The sequence below is a fragment of the Stegostoma tigrinum genome, chromosome 4 (genome assembly GCF_030684315.1).
Source record: "Stegostoma tigrinum isolate sSteTig4 chromosome 4, sSteTig4.hap1, whole genome shotgun sequence".
In the NCBI taxonomy this organism is placed as follows: domain Eukaryota; kingdom Metazoa; phylum Chordata; class Chondrichthyes; order Orectolobiformes; family Stegostomatidae; genus Stegostoma; species Stegostoma tigrinum.
This window is the reverse complement of record NC_081357.1, coordinates 8,852,656-8,873,052: the sequence shown is the minus strand read 5'-3', so window position 1 is coordinate 8,873,052 and position 20,397 is coordinate 8,852,656. Positions and strand designations below refer to the sequence as shown.

Genomic DNA, 20,397 nt, shown 5'->3' with positions numbered 1-20,397 from the left:
AGGAAGGTGGGATCCTATCCAGAGCGAGTCGCTACCGAGTAAGTGCATAGTTCAGGAAATTTGGAGGTAGAGTGGGAATTTGGTGCAAAGAGGAAGGGGCACTTTTTGCTTGCTTTTGTTTTGGCTCAATGTTTGAAAGGTTTTTTTAAACAGGATAAATTGTAACCTAAGATTGGGATCAAACATATAAGACTGACATCACAGATAAATTGTAAGGTCCTTGGTTGGTAATAATTATCAACTTGACCATCTATTATGGCTTACTTTCAGGTTGAAGATAAATAGGGGAAAACATTTACAGGCTGCAAACTAATAGACCAGTAGGAAATTTTTAAAAATCAAATGTGCTCTAGCTGGTGGACCCCACTGCAGTTCATAGTGACCACATCTGTAGCAAGTTCTTGCTGCATGAGGAACTCCAGCTCAGAGTTGATGGGAACTGCAGATGCTGGAGAATTCCAAGATAATAAAATGTGAGGCTGGATGAACACAGCAGGCCAAGCAGCATCTCAGGAGCACAAAAGCTGACGTTTCGGGCCTCCTCTACATTGGGGAAACCAAACGGAGGCTTGGGGACCGCTTTGCAGAACACCTCCGCTCAGTTCGCAACAAACAACTGCACCTCCCAGTCGCAAACCATTTCCACTCCCCCTCCCATTCTTTAGATGACATGTCCATCATGGGCCTCCTGCACTGCCACAATGCTGCCACCCGAAGGTTGCAGGAACAGCAACTCATATTCCGCCTGGGAACCCTGCAGCCATATGGTATCAATGTGGACTTCACCAGTTTCAAAATCTCCCCTTCCCCTACTGCATCCCTAAACCAGCCCAGTACGTCCCCTCCCCCCACTGCACCACACAACCAGCCCAGCTCCTCCCCCCCACCCACTGCATCCCAAAACCAGTCCAACCTGTCTCTGCCTCCCTAATCGGTTCTTCCTCTCACCCATCCCTTCCTCCCACCCCAAGCCGCACCCCCATCTACCTACTAACCTCATCCCACCTCCTTGACCTGTCCGTCTTCCCTGGACTGACCTATCCCCTCCCTACCTCCCCACCTATACTCTCTCCACCTATCTTCTTTACTCTCCATCTTCGGTCCGCCTCCCCCTCTCTCCCTATTTATTCCAGTTCCCTCTCCCCATCCCCCACTCTGATGAAGGGTCTAGGCCCGAAACGTCAGCTTTTGTGCTCCTGAGATGCTGCTTGGCCTGCTGTGTTCATCCAGCCTCACATTTTATTATCCAGCTCAGAGTTGATGAGTCTGAGCTTTCAACACTACAGCACATCTGTGAGTGGGACACTTACCTGGATGCTGTGTTTCTGGAGGCAGACACTCCCCTTAGATTTAACTACCTCAAAATCAGTCAGTGGTCATGTGAGGCAAGTGGAGGGATCCAGGAGGTAGTGCTGAAGGAAATTCCACCCTTGAGCATGTCTAACAGCTTTGCGATTCTTGCTCCCTGTGTCGACAAGAGTGGGGGCTGTAGGGAGGATGATCAAACTGACCTCGGCATCGTGGTACAGGGAGCATTCAAGAGGGAGAGAAAAGAGAAATATAGTTGTTATTGGATGTAGTATAGTCAGGGAAACAGACAGTGTTCTCTGTGGCCAGGATCGAGAGTCCTGAAGGCTGTGTTGCCTGCCTGGTGCCTGGGTTCAGGATATCTCATCTGGGCTGCAGAGGAACTTGGAGTGGGAGGGACAAGGTCCAGTATTTGTGGTCTGCACATGAAGCAACAATGTAGGCAGGAGAGATAAGAGTTTTTGCTGATGGAATTTAAGCACCTGGGGGCTGAATTACAAAGCAGAAACAAAACAGTAATTATCTCTGGTTTGCCACCTTAACCATGGGAAAATTGGCATGGGGTCAACAAGATTAAAGAGGTAAATGCATGGCTCAAATATCAGTGTGGGAGAAAAGGGGCTGAATTTTGGGGTATTGGCATTGGTACTGGGGATGGAGGGAACTGTTTCAATGAGACAGGCTCCACCTGAATCACCAGAGCCCTGAAGAATCAGCTTTGCGCAGGCCTGTGAATACGGCTTTAAACTGCCCAGTTGTGAAAGGGGGGGCAGGGTTAGACACTGTTGCATGGAAAACTATGGAAAATGTTAAAGAGATTGAAACTATCACAGATTGGTGAGAGACCTGGATAGAATGGACATGGACAAGATGTTTCCACTAGTAGGAGAGACTAGACACAAAGGGCACTGCTTCAAAATGAAGAGACAACCCTTTAGAAACGAGATGAGGAGGAATTTCTTCAGCCAGAGGGCAGTGAATCTATTGAACTCATTGCTGTAAAAGGCTGTGGAGGCCAGGTCATTGAGATTATAGGCTCTTGATTAGTAATGGGGATCAAGGGTTACAGGGAGAAGGCACGAGAATCGGGTTGAGAAACATGTCTGCCATGATTGAATGGTGGAGCAAGCTCAATGGGTTGAATGGCCCAATTCTGTACCTCTGTCGTTTGGTGTAATGGGAGGGAGTCTACCACAGGCACAGGAATCTACTTCCGGCACAGGAATCTACCTCAGGCACAGGAATCTACTTCCGGCTCAGGAATCTACTTCCAGCACAGGAATCTACTTCAGGCACAGGAATCTACTTCTGGCACAGGAATCTACTTCAGGTGCAGGAATCTACATCAGGCGCAGGAATCTACTTCAGGTATAGGAATCTACTTCAGGCGCAGAAATCTACTTCCAGCACAGGAATCTACTTCAGCTACAGGAATCTACTTCAGGCACAGGAACCTACTTCAGGCACAGGAATCTACTTCAGGCACAGGAATCTACTTCTAGCACAGGAATCTACTTCAGGCGCAGAAATCTACTTCAGGCACAAGAATCTACTTCAGGCACAGGAATCTACTTCAGGCGCAGCAGCTAAGGGGACCACTGTATTGAAGGGACCAGTCAACGCAGGAGAGAAAGTTTTAAATGTAAATTTACATTGGAAAGTAAATATCCAAGGGCACCCATCCTACTGGAAGGACAGGCAGATGGGTGGAGTGGGGTTTATCTTGATCATAAGAAATGAAATTAAATCAATAGCAAGAAGTGGTATAGAGTTGGAAGGCCTGGAATCTGTGTGGGCAGAGTTGAAGAACTGCAAAGGAGAAAGGTCCCTCCTGGGAGTTGTGTGCAGGCTTCCTTGCAGTAGTCAGAATGTGGGTAAGAAATAAAGGAGGAGATAGAAAAGGCATGTAAGGAAGGCACTGTCACAAAAATCATGGAAGAGTTCGATATGCAGATGGCCCTGGAAAATCAGATTGGCAGTGAAAATCAAGAAAAAGATCTTGAAATGTTTACTGAATGGTTTTTGGTGGTACAGCCCACTAGGGAACAAGCAACTCTTGATTTGGTGATGTATAATGAGGCAGCCTTGACTAGGGAGCCCCTGGGGGGCAGTGGCCACAACATGACAGAATTCACCCTGCAGTTTGAGGGAGGACCTGAAATCAGATGTAACGGTATTACAGTTGGGTAAAGGTAACTACAAAGACATGAGGGAGGAACTGCCAAAGTTATTTGGAAGGGCAACCTAGTTTGGTTGGGATTTACAGGCCAGTCAGTCTTACGTCTGTGGTCAGCAAGGTTTTGGAAAGAATTCTGAGGGATAGGATTTATGACTATTTGGAAAAGCATAGCGTGATTAAACAGAGTCAGCATGGCTTTGTGAGGGGCAGGTCGTGCCTTACAAATCTTATTGAGTTCTTTGAGGAAGTCACGAGACAGGTTGACGAGGGTTGAGCAGTGGATGTGGTGTACATGGACTTCAGCAAGGCATTTGATAAGGTTCCTCATGGCAGGCTCATTCATAAAATCAGGAAGTATGGGATACAGGGTGATTTGGCTGTCTGGATTCAGAATTGGTTGGCTGACAGGAGGCAGAGAGTGGTTGTAGATGGTAAGCATTCTGCCTGGAGGTCAGTGCTGAATGGTGTCCCGCAGGGCTCTGTTCTTGGGCCTCTGCTCTTTGTGGTTTTTATAAATGACTTGGATGAGGAGGTTGAGGGGTGGGTTAGTATGTTTGCTGATGACACAAAAGGTTGGAGGTGCTGTTGATAGTATCGAGGGCTATTTGCAGGCTTCAGCGAGACATTGACAGAATGCAGAGCTGAGCTGAGAAATGGCAGATGGAGTTCAACCTGGATAAATACGAAGTGATGCATTTTGGAAGGTCGAACTTAAATGCTGAATATAGGATTAAGGGCACGATTCTCGGCAGTGTGGAGGAACAGCGGGATCTTGGTGTTTAAGTGCATAGCTCCCTCAAAGTTGCCACCCAGGTGGATAAGGTTGTTAAGAAAGCATATGGTCTTTTGGCTTTCATTAACAGGGGGATCGAGCTTAAGAGCCGTGAGGTTATGCTGCAGCTCTACAAAACCCTGGGTGAGACCACACTTGGAATATTGTGTCCAGTTCTGGTCGCCCTATTATCGGAAAGATGTGGAGGCTTTGGAGAGGGTGCAAAGGAGGTTTACCAGGATGCTGCCTGGACTGGAGGGCTTGTCTTATGAGGAGAGGTTGACTGAGCTCGGACTTTTCTCTCTGGAGAGAAGGAGGAAGAGAGGTGACCTGATCGAGGTGTATAAGGTAATGAGAGGCATGGATAGAGTCAATAGCCAGAGACTTTTCCCCAGGGCAGGATTGACTGCCACGAGGGGTCATAGTTTTAAGGTGTTAGGAGGAAGGTATAGAGGAGACGTCAGACGGAGGTTCTTCACTTAGAGAGTTGTGAGTGCGTGGAATACTTTACCAGTGGTAGTCGTGGAAGCGGAGTCATTAGTGACATTTAAGCGACTGCTGGATATGCACATGGACAGCAGTGAATTGAGGGGAATGTAGGTTAGGTTATTTTATTTTTGGATTAGGAGTATTCCACGGCACAACATCATGGGCTGAAGGGCCTGTACTGTGCTGCACTTTTCTATGTTCTATAAGCTTCTCTTTATTTCTCTTATTCAATCCTGTACATTGCTTGACAGCCTGGATCTTCTGCACTTGTTGGTCTCATAAAGGACATGTTAGCCCTGCATTCTCACATTTAACTTTTTGAATGTTTCATCAGAATGTTCTGATGAAGATTTTTCTGAAAGTTGCTGCTCCGAGTCCAGTTTGGTTAGATGATGTCTTACAACGTTAAGGATAGATAACTGCCACTTTCAAGCAGCTGGAAATATAAAATGCTGGAGATCACAGTGGGTCAGGCAGCATCCATGGAGAAAAGGCAAGCTAATGTTTTGAGTCTAGATGACTCTTCATCAGAGTTAAACTGAAGTGTGGAGGGGACAGCATTTATGCAATTGTGCAGGGAGCCATTGGCGTGCTGGGAGAGAAAGGCTGTTGATCGGATTAAGTGACCAGAATGCAAGAACGGCAGAACAATGGCTTTTCTAACTGTCAGACTTTAAAGAACAGACAGTCGCAGTGGGGTGTGAGGAAGGGAGAGAGGGTGACAGAGAATGTAGTAAATTAAGCGAAAAGAAAGGAAAGGAATGGGTTCACAATTTGAAGATGTTGAACTCAATATTAAACCCAGAAGGTTGTAAACTGCCTAGTCTGAAGATGAGATGTTGCTACTCGAGTTTGCATTGTGATTTGCTGGAGAGTTGCAACATGCCGAGGTCAGTGGGCATGCTAGCAAGACGCTGTGTTAAAATGACTGGCTGCAGGGAGGTCGAGGGTATCCTTGCACACAGACAGGAGGGGTTCTGCTAAGTGGGCACCCAGACTATGTTGGTTTCTGCACTGTAGAGTAGGCCACATGGTACAGTGACTACAATACACAAGATTGAAAAAGGTACAGGTGAAATACTGCTTCAGCTGGAAAGACTGTTAAGGCCATTGAAGGGCACGTAGGGAGGAGGTGAAGGGGGAGGTGTTGCACTTTCTGTTTTTACATAGGAAGGTGCCATAGGAAGGGAAGGTGGTATTGGTGGTTGAAGAATGGACTAGTGTGTTCTAGAGGGAACAATTTCTGAGAATTGCAGATAGAGGGAGTGAGAAGAAGATCTATTTGTTGGTAGTGTGCTGCTGGAGTTGTCTGAAATGATGGAGAATGATCCCTTGAATGGAGAGGCTGGTGGGGTGAAAAGCGAGAATAAGGGGAACCCGATCACACTGTTGTGAGTAATAGGATAGGGCAAGGGCACCTATATGAGAGACACAGTGGTTCAGTGGTTAACACCCGGGTTCGATTCATATCTTGGGCGACTGTCTGTGTGCAGTTTGCACATTCTCCCCGTGTCTGCGTGGGTTTCCGCTGGGTGCTCCAGTTTCCTCTCACAGTCCAAAGATGTGCAGATTTGGTGGATTGGCCATGCTAAATTACCCGTAGTGTTCAGGGATGTGTGGATTCGGTGGGTTACAGGGAAAAGGTGTGGGAGATGGGTTTGGGTGGAATGGGTTTGGTGTGGACTTGTTAGACCGAAGGGCCTGTTTCCACACTGTAGGGGATTCTATTCTATTATGGTGTTGAAGGTGGAGCTGTAGTCAATATGTAGAAATCTGATGTTGGTATCCCTATTATCCAGATGTTCCAGGGATGACCGCAGGGCTAGGGAGATGACGCTCGCTGTGGAACTGTTGCATCAGTAGGCAAGGTGCAAGAGATTGAGGCTGGCTGGCAGGCTGGAATGGATGTGAGCCATGACTAATGTCTCGGAATTTATTATTATTATTAATGCTGTGGAACTCATTGCTGCAGAAGGCTGTGGAGACTAAGTCATAGAATCATAGAATCCCTACTGTGCAGACAAAGGCTATCTGGCCCATCAAACCTGCACCGACCCTTCAAAGGGCATCCCACAGTATCCCTGTGAGCCCACATTTACATTAGTTAGGTGGCCAAATCTGCACACTACGGGGCAATTCCCATGGCCAATCCACCATAACCTGCACATCTTTGGGCTGTGGGAGGAAACCGGAGCACCCGGAGGAAATCCACGCAGGCACGGGGAGAATGTACAAACTCCACACAGACACTCATCCAAAGGATGGAATCGAACCCAGGTCCCTGCCACTGTGAGGCCCCAGTGCTAACCACTCTACCAACATTAAATGTATTTAAGACAGAGACTGACATGGTAGTGCTTGGAAGGAAAATTAAGGGCTACAGAGAGTGGCAGGACAATGGAGTGCAGAAACATAGCAACCATGATCGAACAGCAGCGTAGCTTCAATGGGACGAATGGCCCAATTTTGCTTCTGCAGCTTTTGACAGCGTGGTCAGTGAACTGTCAATCAGAAGGATGGGCGGGGTCAACGAACTGCCAATCAGAGCGGCGGGTGCTGTCGGTGAGCTGTCAATCAGGCAGGTAGGCGGGGTCGGTGATCCGTCAATCAGAACGGGGGTGCGCGTGGGCTACCAATCAGAGTAATCGGAAGCGTTAGTGAGCCGTTAATTGGTTAGTGGGCGGAGTTAGTCGGTGTTTGTGCGTGTGTAGTGGGCGTGGGCAGTGAGCCGTCAATCGGAGTCGAGAACAGGAGGCAAGTTGCGTGTGGCCCAAGTGGGTGAACTGTCAATCAGGGCGGTAGGCGGGGTTAGCGTGCAGTCAATCAGGATGGTGGGTGGGTCGATGAGCCGTCAATCAGATAGGTGGGCGGGAGTTAAGTGCCAGGGCGGTAGGAGGGGTTAGTTAGATAATAAAATGTGAGGCTGGATGAACACAGCAGGCCAAGCAGCATCTCAGGAGCACAAAAGCTGACGTTTCGGGCCTGGACCCTTCATCAGAGAGGGGGATGGGGGGAGGGAACTGGAATAAATAGGGAGAGAGGGGGAGGCGGACCGAAGATGGAGAGTAAAGAAGATAGGTGGAGAGGGTGTAGGTGGGGAGGTAGGGAGGGGATAGGTCAGTCCAGGGAAGACGGACAGGTCAAGGAGGTGGGATGAGGTTAGTAGGTAGCTGGGGGTGCGGCTTGGGGTGGGAGGAAGGGATGGGTGAGAGGAAGAACCGGTTAGGGAGGCAGAGACAGGTTGGACTGGTTTTGGGATGCAGTGGGTGGGGGGGTGGGGGGGAAGGGCTGGGCTGGGCTGGGCTGGTTGTGTGGTGCAGTGGGGGGAGGGGATGAACTGGGCTGGTTTAGGGATGCAGTGGGGGAAGGGGAGATTTTGAAACTGGTGAAGTCCACATTGATACCATATGGCTGCAGGGTTCCCAGGCGGAATATGAGTTGCTGTTCCTGCAACCTTCGGGTGGCATCATTGTGGCAGTGCAGGAGGCCCATGATGGACATGTCATCAAGAGAATGGGAGGGGGAGTGGAAATGGTTGGCGACTGGGAGGTGCAGTTGTTTGTTGCGAACTGAGCGGAGGTGTTCTGCAAAGCGGTCTCCAAGCCTCCGCTTGGTTTCCCCAATGTAGAGGATGCCACACCGGGTACAATGGATACAGTATACCACATTGGCAGATGTGCAGGTGAACCTCTGCTTAATGTGGAATGTCATCTTGGGGCCTGGGATGGGGGTGAGGGAGGAGGTGTGGGGACAAGTGTAGCATTTCCTGCGGTTGCAGGGGAAGGTGCCGGGTGTGGTGGGGTTGGAGGGCAGTGTGGAGCGAACAAGGGAGTCACGGAGAGAGTGCTCTCTCCGGAAAGCAGGCAGGGGTGGGGATGGAAAAATGTCTTGGGTGGTGGGGTCGGATTGTAAATGGCGGAAGTGTCGGAGGATAATGCGTTGTATCCGGAGGTTGGTTGGGTGGTGTGTGAGAACGAGGGGGATCCTCTTGGGGCGGTTGTGGCGGGGGCGGGGTGTGAGGGATGTGTCGCGGGAAATGCGGGAGACGCGGGGAGGGGTTAGTTATCTTTTTTTTGTCGGGGCGGTGGGCGGGATCGGCGTGTGTCAATCAGGTGGGTGGGCGGTGTTAGTGTGTTGCCGTTCATAGAGTGGGCGGGGATATGAGCAGACAACCAGCGCGGTGGGCGGGGTTAGAAAACCGTCAATCGGGGCGGTGGGTGGGTTGGAAACTCCCGGGTGATGCAGGTAAAGGTTGGAAAATTATTCCATGCGAAGGACATAAAAGCAAAGTGCATTGGGATAATTCTGTATTCGCATTTCATTTTTAAACTGAAGAACAATAATAATTGATTGCATTAATTGTAATAATTTCTGTTTGTGAATGCATGCCTGGTTTTAGTGAGCCCTGCTATAACAAGCAGGATGGGTTTCTGTGTGTGTCTGTCTGTGTGGAGAGGCTCAGGACGGGCAGGAAAGCGGCGAAAAGGGACCCGTCCTTAATTAAGGAGACTGGGCATTTTTCTGTAAATCCTCATTGCAGAGAGGAGTAAGGGTATATGGGCAGTGCAGTTGTGTTAGTGATAATGTTTTCCATTGCAGGTTGGTCCAGGCTGATGCTGCTGTGGTCCTCCTGGACCATGTATGATGGGATGCCTACCAGCAGCCGAGTTTCAGCTGGCACTGCCCGGAATCTCCAGCTCGCCGCTCTCATCCTGTGCGCTGGAACCACGCTCCGAATTTGCATTGCGAACCGAATTCCGGGTAAGTTTCCCCTGGACTCTCTGAGCCAGGCTTGGAGGGGGGTGGATGAGCTATGGTATTGGAAAAGCACAGTTCGATTTGTTCATCGTTTACAGCGCAATGCTTGCAAGTATCAATTGTTTCAAAGTTATTTTTAAAACTCTGTCTTCTGTGAAGGAATCTGCGTGTATACATGGAGGTTATGTAAGTGATCTCGGTGAAGACTGTGCAATGGTATACTGTTATGTAATAGACTTTGTATCTCCGGATTAGAGTCCTACCTGCTTCAGCCATGTGTCACAATGTATTGGAATAGGTTGATTCAAAATATCTCAAAGGTGACTGCATCATCAAGGTAGAACCTGCTAAAGCCTTGGCTCAGGACAAAATGACATGCCACCACTATGTATCAGAGATAATGGGAACTGCAGATGCTGGAGAATCCAAGATAATAAAATGTGAGGCTGGATGAACACAGCAGGCCAAGCAGCATCTCAGGAGCACAAAAGCCACCACTATGTAGTTTGTTAGGTCAAATCCTTCTGGCAGAATGCCATTGGTCTGAGTGTTACATTGGATTAGACAATGTAACATATAGCATAAAGATCAAGTTCTTGTTGAGACAGATGTCTTTAAGTTTATCAGTTGCAGACATACATTTAGGCTGGGTTCTGTAATACAAACTACTAGGATACATCCCATGTACATAACTGACCAAATCTATTCACAACGCAAGAGTCCTTCACACCAGAAGGGTGACTGAAGACAAGACCTTTTACCAGAATATCACGTCATGATGTTCTGTAACTGTGTTAAAAGTACACTGTCTATCTTCTATAGAATCTACAAACTAATACAGCGGTAACTCTCTCAATGACTAATCTGGAGTGTGGGTTTAACTATCACTCTAGGGAATTAAAATACAGAAAACTTAACTGGACATAGGTCTAATACTCTTATCATTGTTATTACTAACATGAAATCTGAAAGGACTGCGGATGCTGTAAATCAGGAACAAAAACAGAAGTTGCTGGAAAAGCTCTAGCAACAACTGTGAAGAAAAAAATCAGAGTTAACATTTCAGAACAGAAAGGATCACTGGACCCGAAATGTTAACTGTTTGTTTCTTCACAGATGCTGCCAGACCTGCTGAGCTTTTCCAGCAACTTCCGTTATCATTAAAATGAACTTTACCATTCAGGTAGACATAAAAGATCTATAGTTAATTTACAAAGAAGAGGGCAGGTCTGTTGAAAGTTTACAGCACAGAGAGAGGACACTTGGTTCATTGTGCCTGTGCTAGCCAGAAGTAACCCAGTCTAGCCACACTTTTCAGCAGTTCCTGCAGCACACTAGCACCTTTTAAATGGGCTGGGGTTTCTGCCTCTATACCCTTCCAGGCAGTGAATTCCAGACTCCAACTGCCCTCTGGATGGAACAGTAGCTCCCCAACACTCTCTTTAACGTCTTTCTAGCTGTCGTTTAAAATTTAAGCATCCTAATCACTGACCTCTCTGCTAAGGTCGATATCTTGTGTCCAGCTGCTGTACCCACGCCCCTCCGTTTTGTACATCTCTCCAGTCTCACCACAATAACCACAGCCTGTCAAATCTTTCCTCATAGTTACACTTTTCCAGTCCTGGCAATATCCTCGTGAACCTTCTCGTTATTCCCTCTAGGAGAAGTGTATGCTGCACCCCCTTTAGAACAGTATCCTTTGTTTTAATAGGCTTTCAGTGTTCTCACCAAAGTGCATCACCTCACACTTCTCCATATTGAGCTTCACCTGCCAACTGTCCACCCACTCCTCGAACCTGTCAGTGTACTTTTGGAGTTCCCACTGTCCTCCTCAGAGCTTACAGTTCTTCCAAGGAACAAACTTTGCAACTGTCCTTTGCAACACCAGGAGCTAGACCACTAATACATATCAGCAATGATCCCAAGCCAATCTCTGGGGACCCACCCCTGCACGCCTTCTACCAGGCCAAAAATACCAGATGACGACAGTTATTGTACTTTTTATTCTATGACCTATAATTTTTGTCACAACTTTTGTTGTGAGGCACCATTTAAAAGCCTTTTGGAAGTCCATATACTAGATTAACAGCATTGCCTTCACAAACCCTCTGTTACTTCTTCAAAACAAAACACCAGCAAGTTAATTGGACATGATTTTCCCTTCACAAATCCAGGATGAACCATTCCTTCTGATTCAAATCCATATTTTTCCATACAGGTGGTTAAACTCCCGCACCACTGCCCTTCTATTTTGCAATTCAGCGGGGAGATGGGATGATTCCCTTACTGAGATAGACTGAAAGGTGTTACCCAGTACCTCGTTTCCTTGGGTATCACTTTTGAAGCTTGCCACAGCAAAACCCTTCAGTATGAAATCAGAGGTGGGGTTTATTAATGGGACATTTCTCAGGTAGAAGAATTGCTTTGTGGGTCCAGTCACACACACAAACACACAAGGTAGAAAGTAAAAGAAGGGAAGAATGAAGGTTGCAACTTATGAATTTCCTGAAAAAGAATCAAAGGTTTTGGCATTAGATTCTATGTGATTCTATTTCATCTGAAAACATCAGAACCACTGAGGTGCCATTCCTTAAGTCATGATCCTGTAATAACTGTATTAGTGTGAAATATTTCTATCTGTACTCTGCCAACTCCTCTGCTTTATTCACCAAACTCCTTGCATTAAAATAAATTCTTGAGCACTGCCAGACTTTCCTCTGACCTTTGTTTCCTCCTTCTTTCAGATTCATTAACCAATTTTCTGCCTTCCATTTCTCCTTTTGAATCTACCTGTGGGCTCCTATACCCTTCCAAACTAATTGAAAGCCTCTCCAACAGAAATGAGAGATAGTGAGAACTGCCGATGCTGGAGTCAGAGATAACACAGTACTGAGCTGGAGGAACACAGCAGGCCGGGCAGCATCAGTGGAGCAGCTCCACGCTGTGTGACCAGCAGAAGTCTGACTTCTGAGAGTGACTGAAATTGGACACAGTTGTTAGCTAAGCCTGGAATTGTTATATGTGTTCCCTTCTGGCATTGCAAGACTAACAAAAGAAGTCAAAAACTGTGGCAGTTCAAACAAACTGAAGGTTAGAGTTGTGTGAATGGGCCTGGATGGAGTAGCTACTCAGCAAGTAAGGCATGTTGTGATGTTTGGGTCAAATCCTATTGCGTTTTTTGTTACAGGTAACTGTGGAGTCATTAGCACCATATCATGCATAGTGTGTTTCAGTTATTTCCTTTGTTCAAAATTGGCAAAAGTAGACATCATCGCCTCCTGTACCTTAGTGTTACTTTGATTGGAATGTTCAGACAAATGGAGGTGTGACAGGAGATGAGGCTTATATTTTTTTCTTGTTAATAATGATTGAAAATTTCTAGATACGGCTATTTTGACAGCTCAGTGATCTATCGTGGTCCTGTTTGCTGAGCAGTTGAACATGCCCATTTTAGAATAATCACTGGTTAAGGTTGTTTTTCATCTATTCGTGACAGCCAAAAAGATAGCAGATTCATACTAGGCATTTCTTTTGTTACCTGAGGTAGATTGGGGAATTCCACTGAACCAGCGGTTTGGAGCTAGGGGAAACTCCAAGCTGCTTCCTGACTTTGTGAGTTCCTATGGAAGCTGCCAATCTGCCTGTGTTTATAATGCAGATACGTATTGTGGTCGGCAAAGGGCTTAAGCTTGTGTTAAAGCCTTCAATGCTACTTCCCAGAGACTGTGAAAAGTCAGTTACCAAAGATTCACCGGCTCCCGACTGTATGTTCTAGCACCTTCACAGCAAAGCCTGCTCCTGTGTCATCTTGATTCCTCACGTTTTGTAAGGCTGAGGGATGTGGACGGGTCAGGAAATCAGGAGAAATTATCCTACTACTCTTCAAATTGTGAAATGTATTTTTATTGGTCGCTTAAATTGCATACGCAGTGTTCAGTTTAATTCTCACTCTTGAGTCCCTGCTCAGGCTGGTGCTGAACTGTTGCTGCAGCTTATTTTCCCCAGCCCTGGAGTGAGGGTTAAGCTCGTAACCTTCTGACACAGAGCAGGGCAAGTATTTCCCACTAAGCCAAGGTTGACGCATGAAGCTGTATATTTAAAAACAATTTCCTTTGTATAAAGGTTATATAAACCGCATGTTCCCAGTTTAATGAAGAAAGTTAGTTTGTAGAGTAGAGCCAGATTAGAGCTTCAATTTCCTTTTTCTAACCCCGCCCAGCAACTTTTGAACATGAGCAGAGAGATCTCGCTCTAATCCTCCTCATATTTAGAACAAAGGCCCCGCTGCTTGTGGGATCTTGCTGTGCAGAACTTGGCTATTGAATGGATGCCTATGAAAACAGTCCAAGTGCTTTGTAATTATTCATCGTATGTGAAAACTGAGATATCGTGCTACAGAAAATGTAAACTTTTCTTCTGTCCTATCTGTAGATGGAGAGTTGCCTGCATGCAGTGATGGTATGTCTCTGCAGTCATGGCTAAAGATAAAAGTTGCAAGGCACTTTATTTTTTGTTAATAGACTTCATCCTCATTTAAAGTCACCACATTTAATTTTGTTTTGCTTTGACATTGGTAGATTAGTTTGATCTGTAACCTTGTTGAGCCTAGTAAGATTTATATTAGCGCTTTTTTCTGTGTAACTCTATTAGTGCCTCCACCGTCCCCCAACTCTGAGTCATCACCTCTCGTCACTCCTCAAACCCAGAGGTGTGACCGCCTCCCCAGTGGAAAGAGGCTGCAAATCAGAGGTCAGGCAGTGGGAAAAGGTCAGAGTTCAGAGTTTGGAGAGTGGTGAGAGGCCACAGCTTGGAGTTCAGGGACCTGGGAGATATTGCAACTCGGAACTGAGTAAATGGGGTAGGCACCAATCAAATAACCATCCAAAGATCTACATTTCAAGAATTACACAACCTAAATATAAATATGCTCGATTTCTAGTGTTGCCCTTGATGACCAGTAAATCCATGTGGAAGCTCCAAGGTAAATATGTTTCCAAAGGTTAAATATCCAAATGGCTTGTAGTACTGCAGGCGTAGCCAAATAGAGTCATAGAGCCGTACAGGAAGGAAACAGACCCTTTGGTCCAACTCGTCCATGCCAACTAGCTATCCTCTATAAATCTAGTCCCATTTGCCAGCATTTGGCCCATATGCATCGAAATCCTTCTTATTCATGCACCCTTACAGATTCCTTTTAAATGTTATAATTGTGCCAGCCTTTGCCACTTCCTCTGGCATCTCATTCCATACATGCACCACCCTCTGTGGAAAAAGTTGTCTCTTAGGCCTCTTTTAAATCTTTCCCCTCTCACCCTTAACCTATGCTGTCTACTTTTGGACTTCCTCAGCCTGGGGAAAAGACCATGCTTCTCATGATTTTATAAACCTCTATAAGGTCACCCCACAGCCTCTGACGCTCTTAAGGAAAATAGCCCCAGGTCTATTCAGCCTCTCCCTAAAGCTCAAACCCTCCAACCCCGGTAACATCCTCGTAAATCTTTTCTGAACCTTTTCGAGTTTGACAACATCCTTCCTATGGCAGGGAGACCAGAAATGCACACAGTTTTTCAAAAGTGGCCTAACCAATGTCCTGTACAGCCACAACATGACCTCCAAACTGCTATACTCAATGCACTGACCAATAAAGACAAGCAAACCAAACACCACCCTCACTATCCTGTCTACAAGGGACTCCACTTTCAAGGAGCTATGAACCTGAACTCCAGGGTCTGTTTGTTCAGTAGCACTCCCCAGTACCTTACCATTAAGTTTACAAGTCCTGCCCTGATTTACCTTTCCAAAATGCAGCACCTCGCATTTATCTAAATTAAACTCCATCTGCCACTCCTTGGGCACTGGCCCATTTGATCAAGATCCTGTTGCACTCTGAGGTAACCTTCTTTGCTATACACTAAACCTCCAATGTTGGTGTCACCTGCAAACTTACTAACCATACCTCCAATATTCACATCCAACTCATTAATATAAATGATGAAAAGCATTGGACCCAGCACCGATCCTTGTGGCACACCGCTGGTAACAGGCCTCCAGCTGGAAAAGCAACCCTCCACCACCACCCTCTGTCTTCTACCTTTGAACCAGTTCCTTATCCAAATAGCTAGTTCTTGCTCTATTCCGTGTGATTTAACCTTGCTAACCAATCTACCTTGATGAACATTGTCGAACATCTTACTGAAGTCCATACAGATCACATCCACCGCTCTGCCTTCATCAATCCTCTTTGTTACCTCTTCAAAAAACTCAATTAAGTTCGTGAGACACGATTTCCCATGCACAAAGCCAAGTTGACTATCTCTAATCAGTCGTTGCCTTTACAAATACATGCAAATCCTATCCGTCAGAATTCCCTCCAACAACTTGCCCACCACCAATGTCAAGCTTACCAGTCTATGGTTCCCTGGCATTTCCTTACCTCCTTTCTTAAGTAGTGACACAGTGTTAGTAAACCTCCAGTCTTCCGGTACCTCACCTGTGGCTGTCGATGATACAAATATCTCAGCAAGGGGCTCAGTAATCACTTATGCTGGCTTTGTCTGGTCAAAAAACTTATACCCCGTCGTGTCTTAATCCTTCAGAGATAAAGGCCAGTGTTCCAAAAAAATTGTAATCTTCATTCACTACTTAGAAAATTCACTGTTCTATCTTTCTAGCTTTGCAGATCTGACTTTGTTGACCCTATTTTTGAAATACATATGCCACAATTTTGCTCATTCACTTTATCTATTGATGTCTCTTTATAATTTTGTACTTTTGGATAAACTGTTTATTTGGAACTTGATGCCTCCAAGAATGCTAGAAATGAAAACAATCAATGAATTCAAAATGAAATTGGATGGAGACTTAAGGAAAATAAAGTTGCAGGCCTAAGGGGACAGAACAAGGGAATAGACTGACTGGATTGCTCTGCATAGAGCCAATATGGATTAATGCACCCCATGACCCCTTTCTATACTGTGGGGAGGCAATGGCCTAGTGGTATTATCGCTGGACTGTTAATCCAGAGACATTCTGGGGACCCGGGTTCGAATCCCGCCACAGCAGATGGTGGAATTTGAGTTCAATAGAATGCCTGGAATTAAGAATCTAATGGTGACCATGAACCTATTGTTGTAAAAACCCATCTGGTTCACTAATGTCCTTTAGGGAAGGAAGCTGCCATCCTTACCTGGTCTGGCCTACATGTGACTTCGGACCCATATCCAATGTGGTTTACTTTGGACTGCCTTCTGGGCACTTAGGGATCAGCAATAAATGCTGCTTAACCAGCAATGCCCTCATCCTGTTAATGAATTTTTAAAAAAAGATTCTATTACCACGAAATAATAATTCTGCATTTATCTAGCACCCACAGTGATGCTGTGATGCAATGTTGTCGATGTTTGTGTCATCCCCAAATCTTGAATTGTTCCATTCCAACATCTTAGTCATTAATAATTGCAATGAATCATTCATTCATATTTTGCCAGGATTTATTTTGGAAAACCTCTGAATTGCACATTTACATCCTTGCTTAAACAAGTCAGCCGATCATGCGTACAGTGAGCCACATGAGGTTTCCCCGGTGCCCTGCAGAACTAAAACATAACCTCATTACATTAATATTAAAATCCTCTCTCGATAAACAATAACTCATTGTGTCTGCGTACCGACCTTTTGTGATTTATGCATAGGGACACTCGGTTCCTTACACATCTCAGTGCTTTGTATTTTCTCACCTTTTAAATATATGTTATTTTTAAAAGATTTCCTGTCAAAATGGGAATAGCACATTTTCCCACCTTTATAGTCCATCTGCCGCATCTTCACCTCCTCAGTTAACGTACCTCATATTGTTTTGTAGCCGCCCTGTGCCCTCTTCAAAGCCTACCTTTCCTGTCTACCTTTGCATCATCAGCAGATTTGGTAAACAATTCCTCCATCCCTTTCATCCAAGTAGTTAATGTAAATTGTAAATGGTTTTGGTCCCAGCACCAGTCCCTGGTGGCACACCATTTATTCCATCTTGCCAAGCTGAAAAAGGACCCATTTACGTGCACTCACAGCTTCCTGTTAACCAGCCAATTTTCTGTCCATGATTATACAAAGGAGTTACAAACTAATCTAATGTGACTGCCCCAAATCCACAGAATAAACCCATGTACACCCTTCCTGTCAATTCCTGATTGTTTGCTGCTTTTCTGTTGTTATTTATGGAATTAAGGATGTTATTAAGACACTCCCAAAATGCTCGCTCTTTCCTGTACTAATATTTCCAAAAATAGCTTGATGCTAAATTTCATTTGCAGATGTTGGTGTGAAGTATCTGGGATTAGTTTACAGTTTTCAATGTACTGTGCAAATGTAAGCTGCAGTTGCTGTTGAGCGAGTTTTAGCCACTGTATATGTCTCATGGCTTAAACAAAAGTTAAAGATGGAACTGTTCCCCTGTAAGTCAGTCTGCAAGATTAAAAAAAAGTAGCTGGAAGGCACAAATCCAAATATGTGCATTGGAAGCCAATTTCAGTTTCTGAATGGGAATAAATTGAACGCTTTCAATACCTCCCAGTAGATCATTGCACGGTGGGCCATCCTGGAATATTGCAGGATTGCTAATTATGTGATAAAACTGCTGAGGGTGGATATTGAGGTGGATTTGGCAAGGAGATCTCATCCTGGTTCTGTGCCAAAGAAAATTTTCTTTTTCAAAAGATGTAATTTTTCATCTTTGGAAATCACGGTATTCAGGTTGTTGTAGGATTTGATTGATTCTGGACTGGTCTGATTATAGATGGTTTTAACCTGACAGTGGTGACTGGGAGTTAATTAGTTGAAGCTCTATGATGTGATTTGTTGAGGATTTAGGAATAAATTATTTTGCAGGACGTGAGTGTTGCTGGCAAGGCCAGCATTTCTTGCCCATCCCAAGTTACCTTTGAGAAGATGGTGGCAGGCTGCTTTTAGCTGCCCATGTGTTGTGAGCAGACCAAAATGCCATTAAGGAGGGTGTTTCTGGATTTCCATCCATTGCTTCATTTCCAGAAGACTGTAAGAAATGGGAACAGGAGTAGGCCGTTCATCCCCCTTAAGCCTGCTGTACCATTCAATAGGATCCTGGCTAATTTTGATACAGACAAATGGTTGCCCGTTCTGTCTTTGTGAGTGTGAGATGTCAGTGCTGTCAGGTATGAGCTTGGGACAGTAGGTGAACAGAACGTACAAAGACAGGAAGCTTTTGCAAAGGCAAAAGCTGCAGATTCTGCAAACCTGAAAGAAAAACAGAAAATGCTGGATGTGCTCAGAACTTGTGTTAAATTATGCATTTGAAATTTCGACCACGATTTAATTCTTCCTGCACTAAAGTGTGGCACTCCGTTATCTTTAACGTCACCTAAAGCCAGAAGAGGTTCAGAGGCAAGAGCAGGCTTTCACCAGTCAGCACACGGCCCCCGCACCCGACCATATCTCCAAATGCCACCTAATTGGGGCACTTCTCATTTCGCTGCGTACTCTTTATTCTCATTTGATCTGGGCCAGGTCCATTCATGCCTCATTGAGGTTGGTTTCCCCACCAGTTAATTATTATTACACAGGCTTGTCCCTTACCCCTTTCCAGCTAGTTTGAAATTAGAATTAGGATTATGTTTTATTGTCACGTGCTCAAGTACAGGGAAACAGGGATACAATGAAGTGTTTACAGTGTCACCGTTTCTCGCACCACCTTAGGTCCAGAGGTACATAGGTCCAAACTCTTAGGCATAAAGTAAAGAAATAAAGTTAAAACTTAAACATCACAGTCCTTCTTAGTATTATGTAGAAAATGAAAGAAATCAGGCTAGAAGTTCTGCAGTCTTTCCTGGTGCTTAGTCATGTTAGGCTCACTCTCCCTCCGAGGACTCTGTCTCCTTCGCTTTAGCCCACTCACCGAGAAACCTCAAGCTGCCTGCTCTCACCGCAGCCCACAGATGCTGGGGACCTCCCTCGCCACTGCGCCGGGATCACTGTTCCGGCGTTGGGTACAATCTCTAACTGTCATAGCCCCGGTCCAGGCCCCCAGCAGCTACCCCACTCTTTCCCCCTCAATGGAGCAATCTCCCTGCGACGGATCGCTCTCCCATCTGCTGGGCTTGCTCTCCTCCATGCTGGAAGGTAAATAGATTAAAGAAAGAGAAGTAAACGGTGAAAGAAGAAAAGAAAGCAAGTCCCTTTTAGTTAGTTGATTCATTATGCCCTTGCTGACCTCCCACTCTTCACTTTATCTAAACTCCTGCTGCCTGTATCCTCACCTGCTCCCACTCACCCATCCTCCCATCCGCATGTTTCACATTCTTCATCTTTCAAATGATCCTCAGTTTCAGCCCAGCTGTTTCCTGTAACCTCTCCTGCACCAATTTTTTACTCTAGTCCTTTGAGCTTATTTTTTCTGTGTATTATCCTCCCTTCATTCCCTTTGCTGTGGATACTGCTTAGACCCTAATTTCTCTGCAATTTTTTCCGTATGAATTATCAGCTCCCCATCCATCTCCACTCCTCTCACAATATTTTCAAATCTCTCGGCAAAGCTTCTGGCTTCTCTTCCTAACATTTGTCCTCTAGCTCAGGGCCCGTAATTCTTCCACGTGGGACACTGTCTATCGTATACGAGACAGACCATTGTTAGGAGCATAGGAACAACAGGAGTAGGCCATTCAGCCCCTGGAGCCTGTTTCCACCATTCAATGAGACCATGGCTGACTTTAATGACTTGCTGTGTGAACAAACAACTTTTCCACACTTCACCTGTTTCCTTTGCAGAGCACTTTAAATCTACTCGCCACTGTTCTTGTTCTTTTTACAAGCAGTTTCTCCCCTGTCCATTTTAATCTAGCTGGCTCACATTTTTGGAAATCTCTGT

The 20,397-nt window shown here is 45.6% G+C and overlaps 1 protein-coding gene across 3 annotated transcripts in view; it reads left to right on the top strand.

Moving 5' to 3' along the window:
- The first annotated feature begins 8,954 nt into the window (after positions 1-8,954).
- Positions 8,955-20,397, top strand: part of LOC125452346 (sushi domain-containing protein 4) — a 218,145-nt gene continuing 206,702 nt past the window's right edge. For 2 of the 3 annotated variants that reach the window (XM_059645153.1, XM_059645152.1), the window contains exon 1: positions 9,084-9,509. In XM_059645153.1, the coding sequence (XP_059501136.1) occupies positions 9,305-9,509 (205 nt within the window). In that variant the 5' untranslated portion in view covers positions 9,084-9,304. Of the gene's footprint in view, positions 8,994-9,083; positions 9,510-20,397 lie in introns of those variants that run through there. The other variant, XM_059645151.1, reaches the window with a different exon arrangement.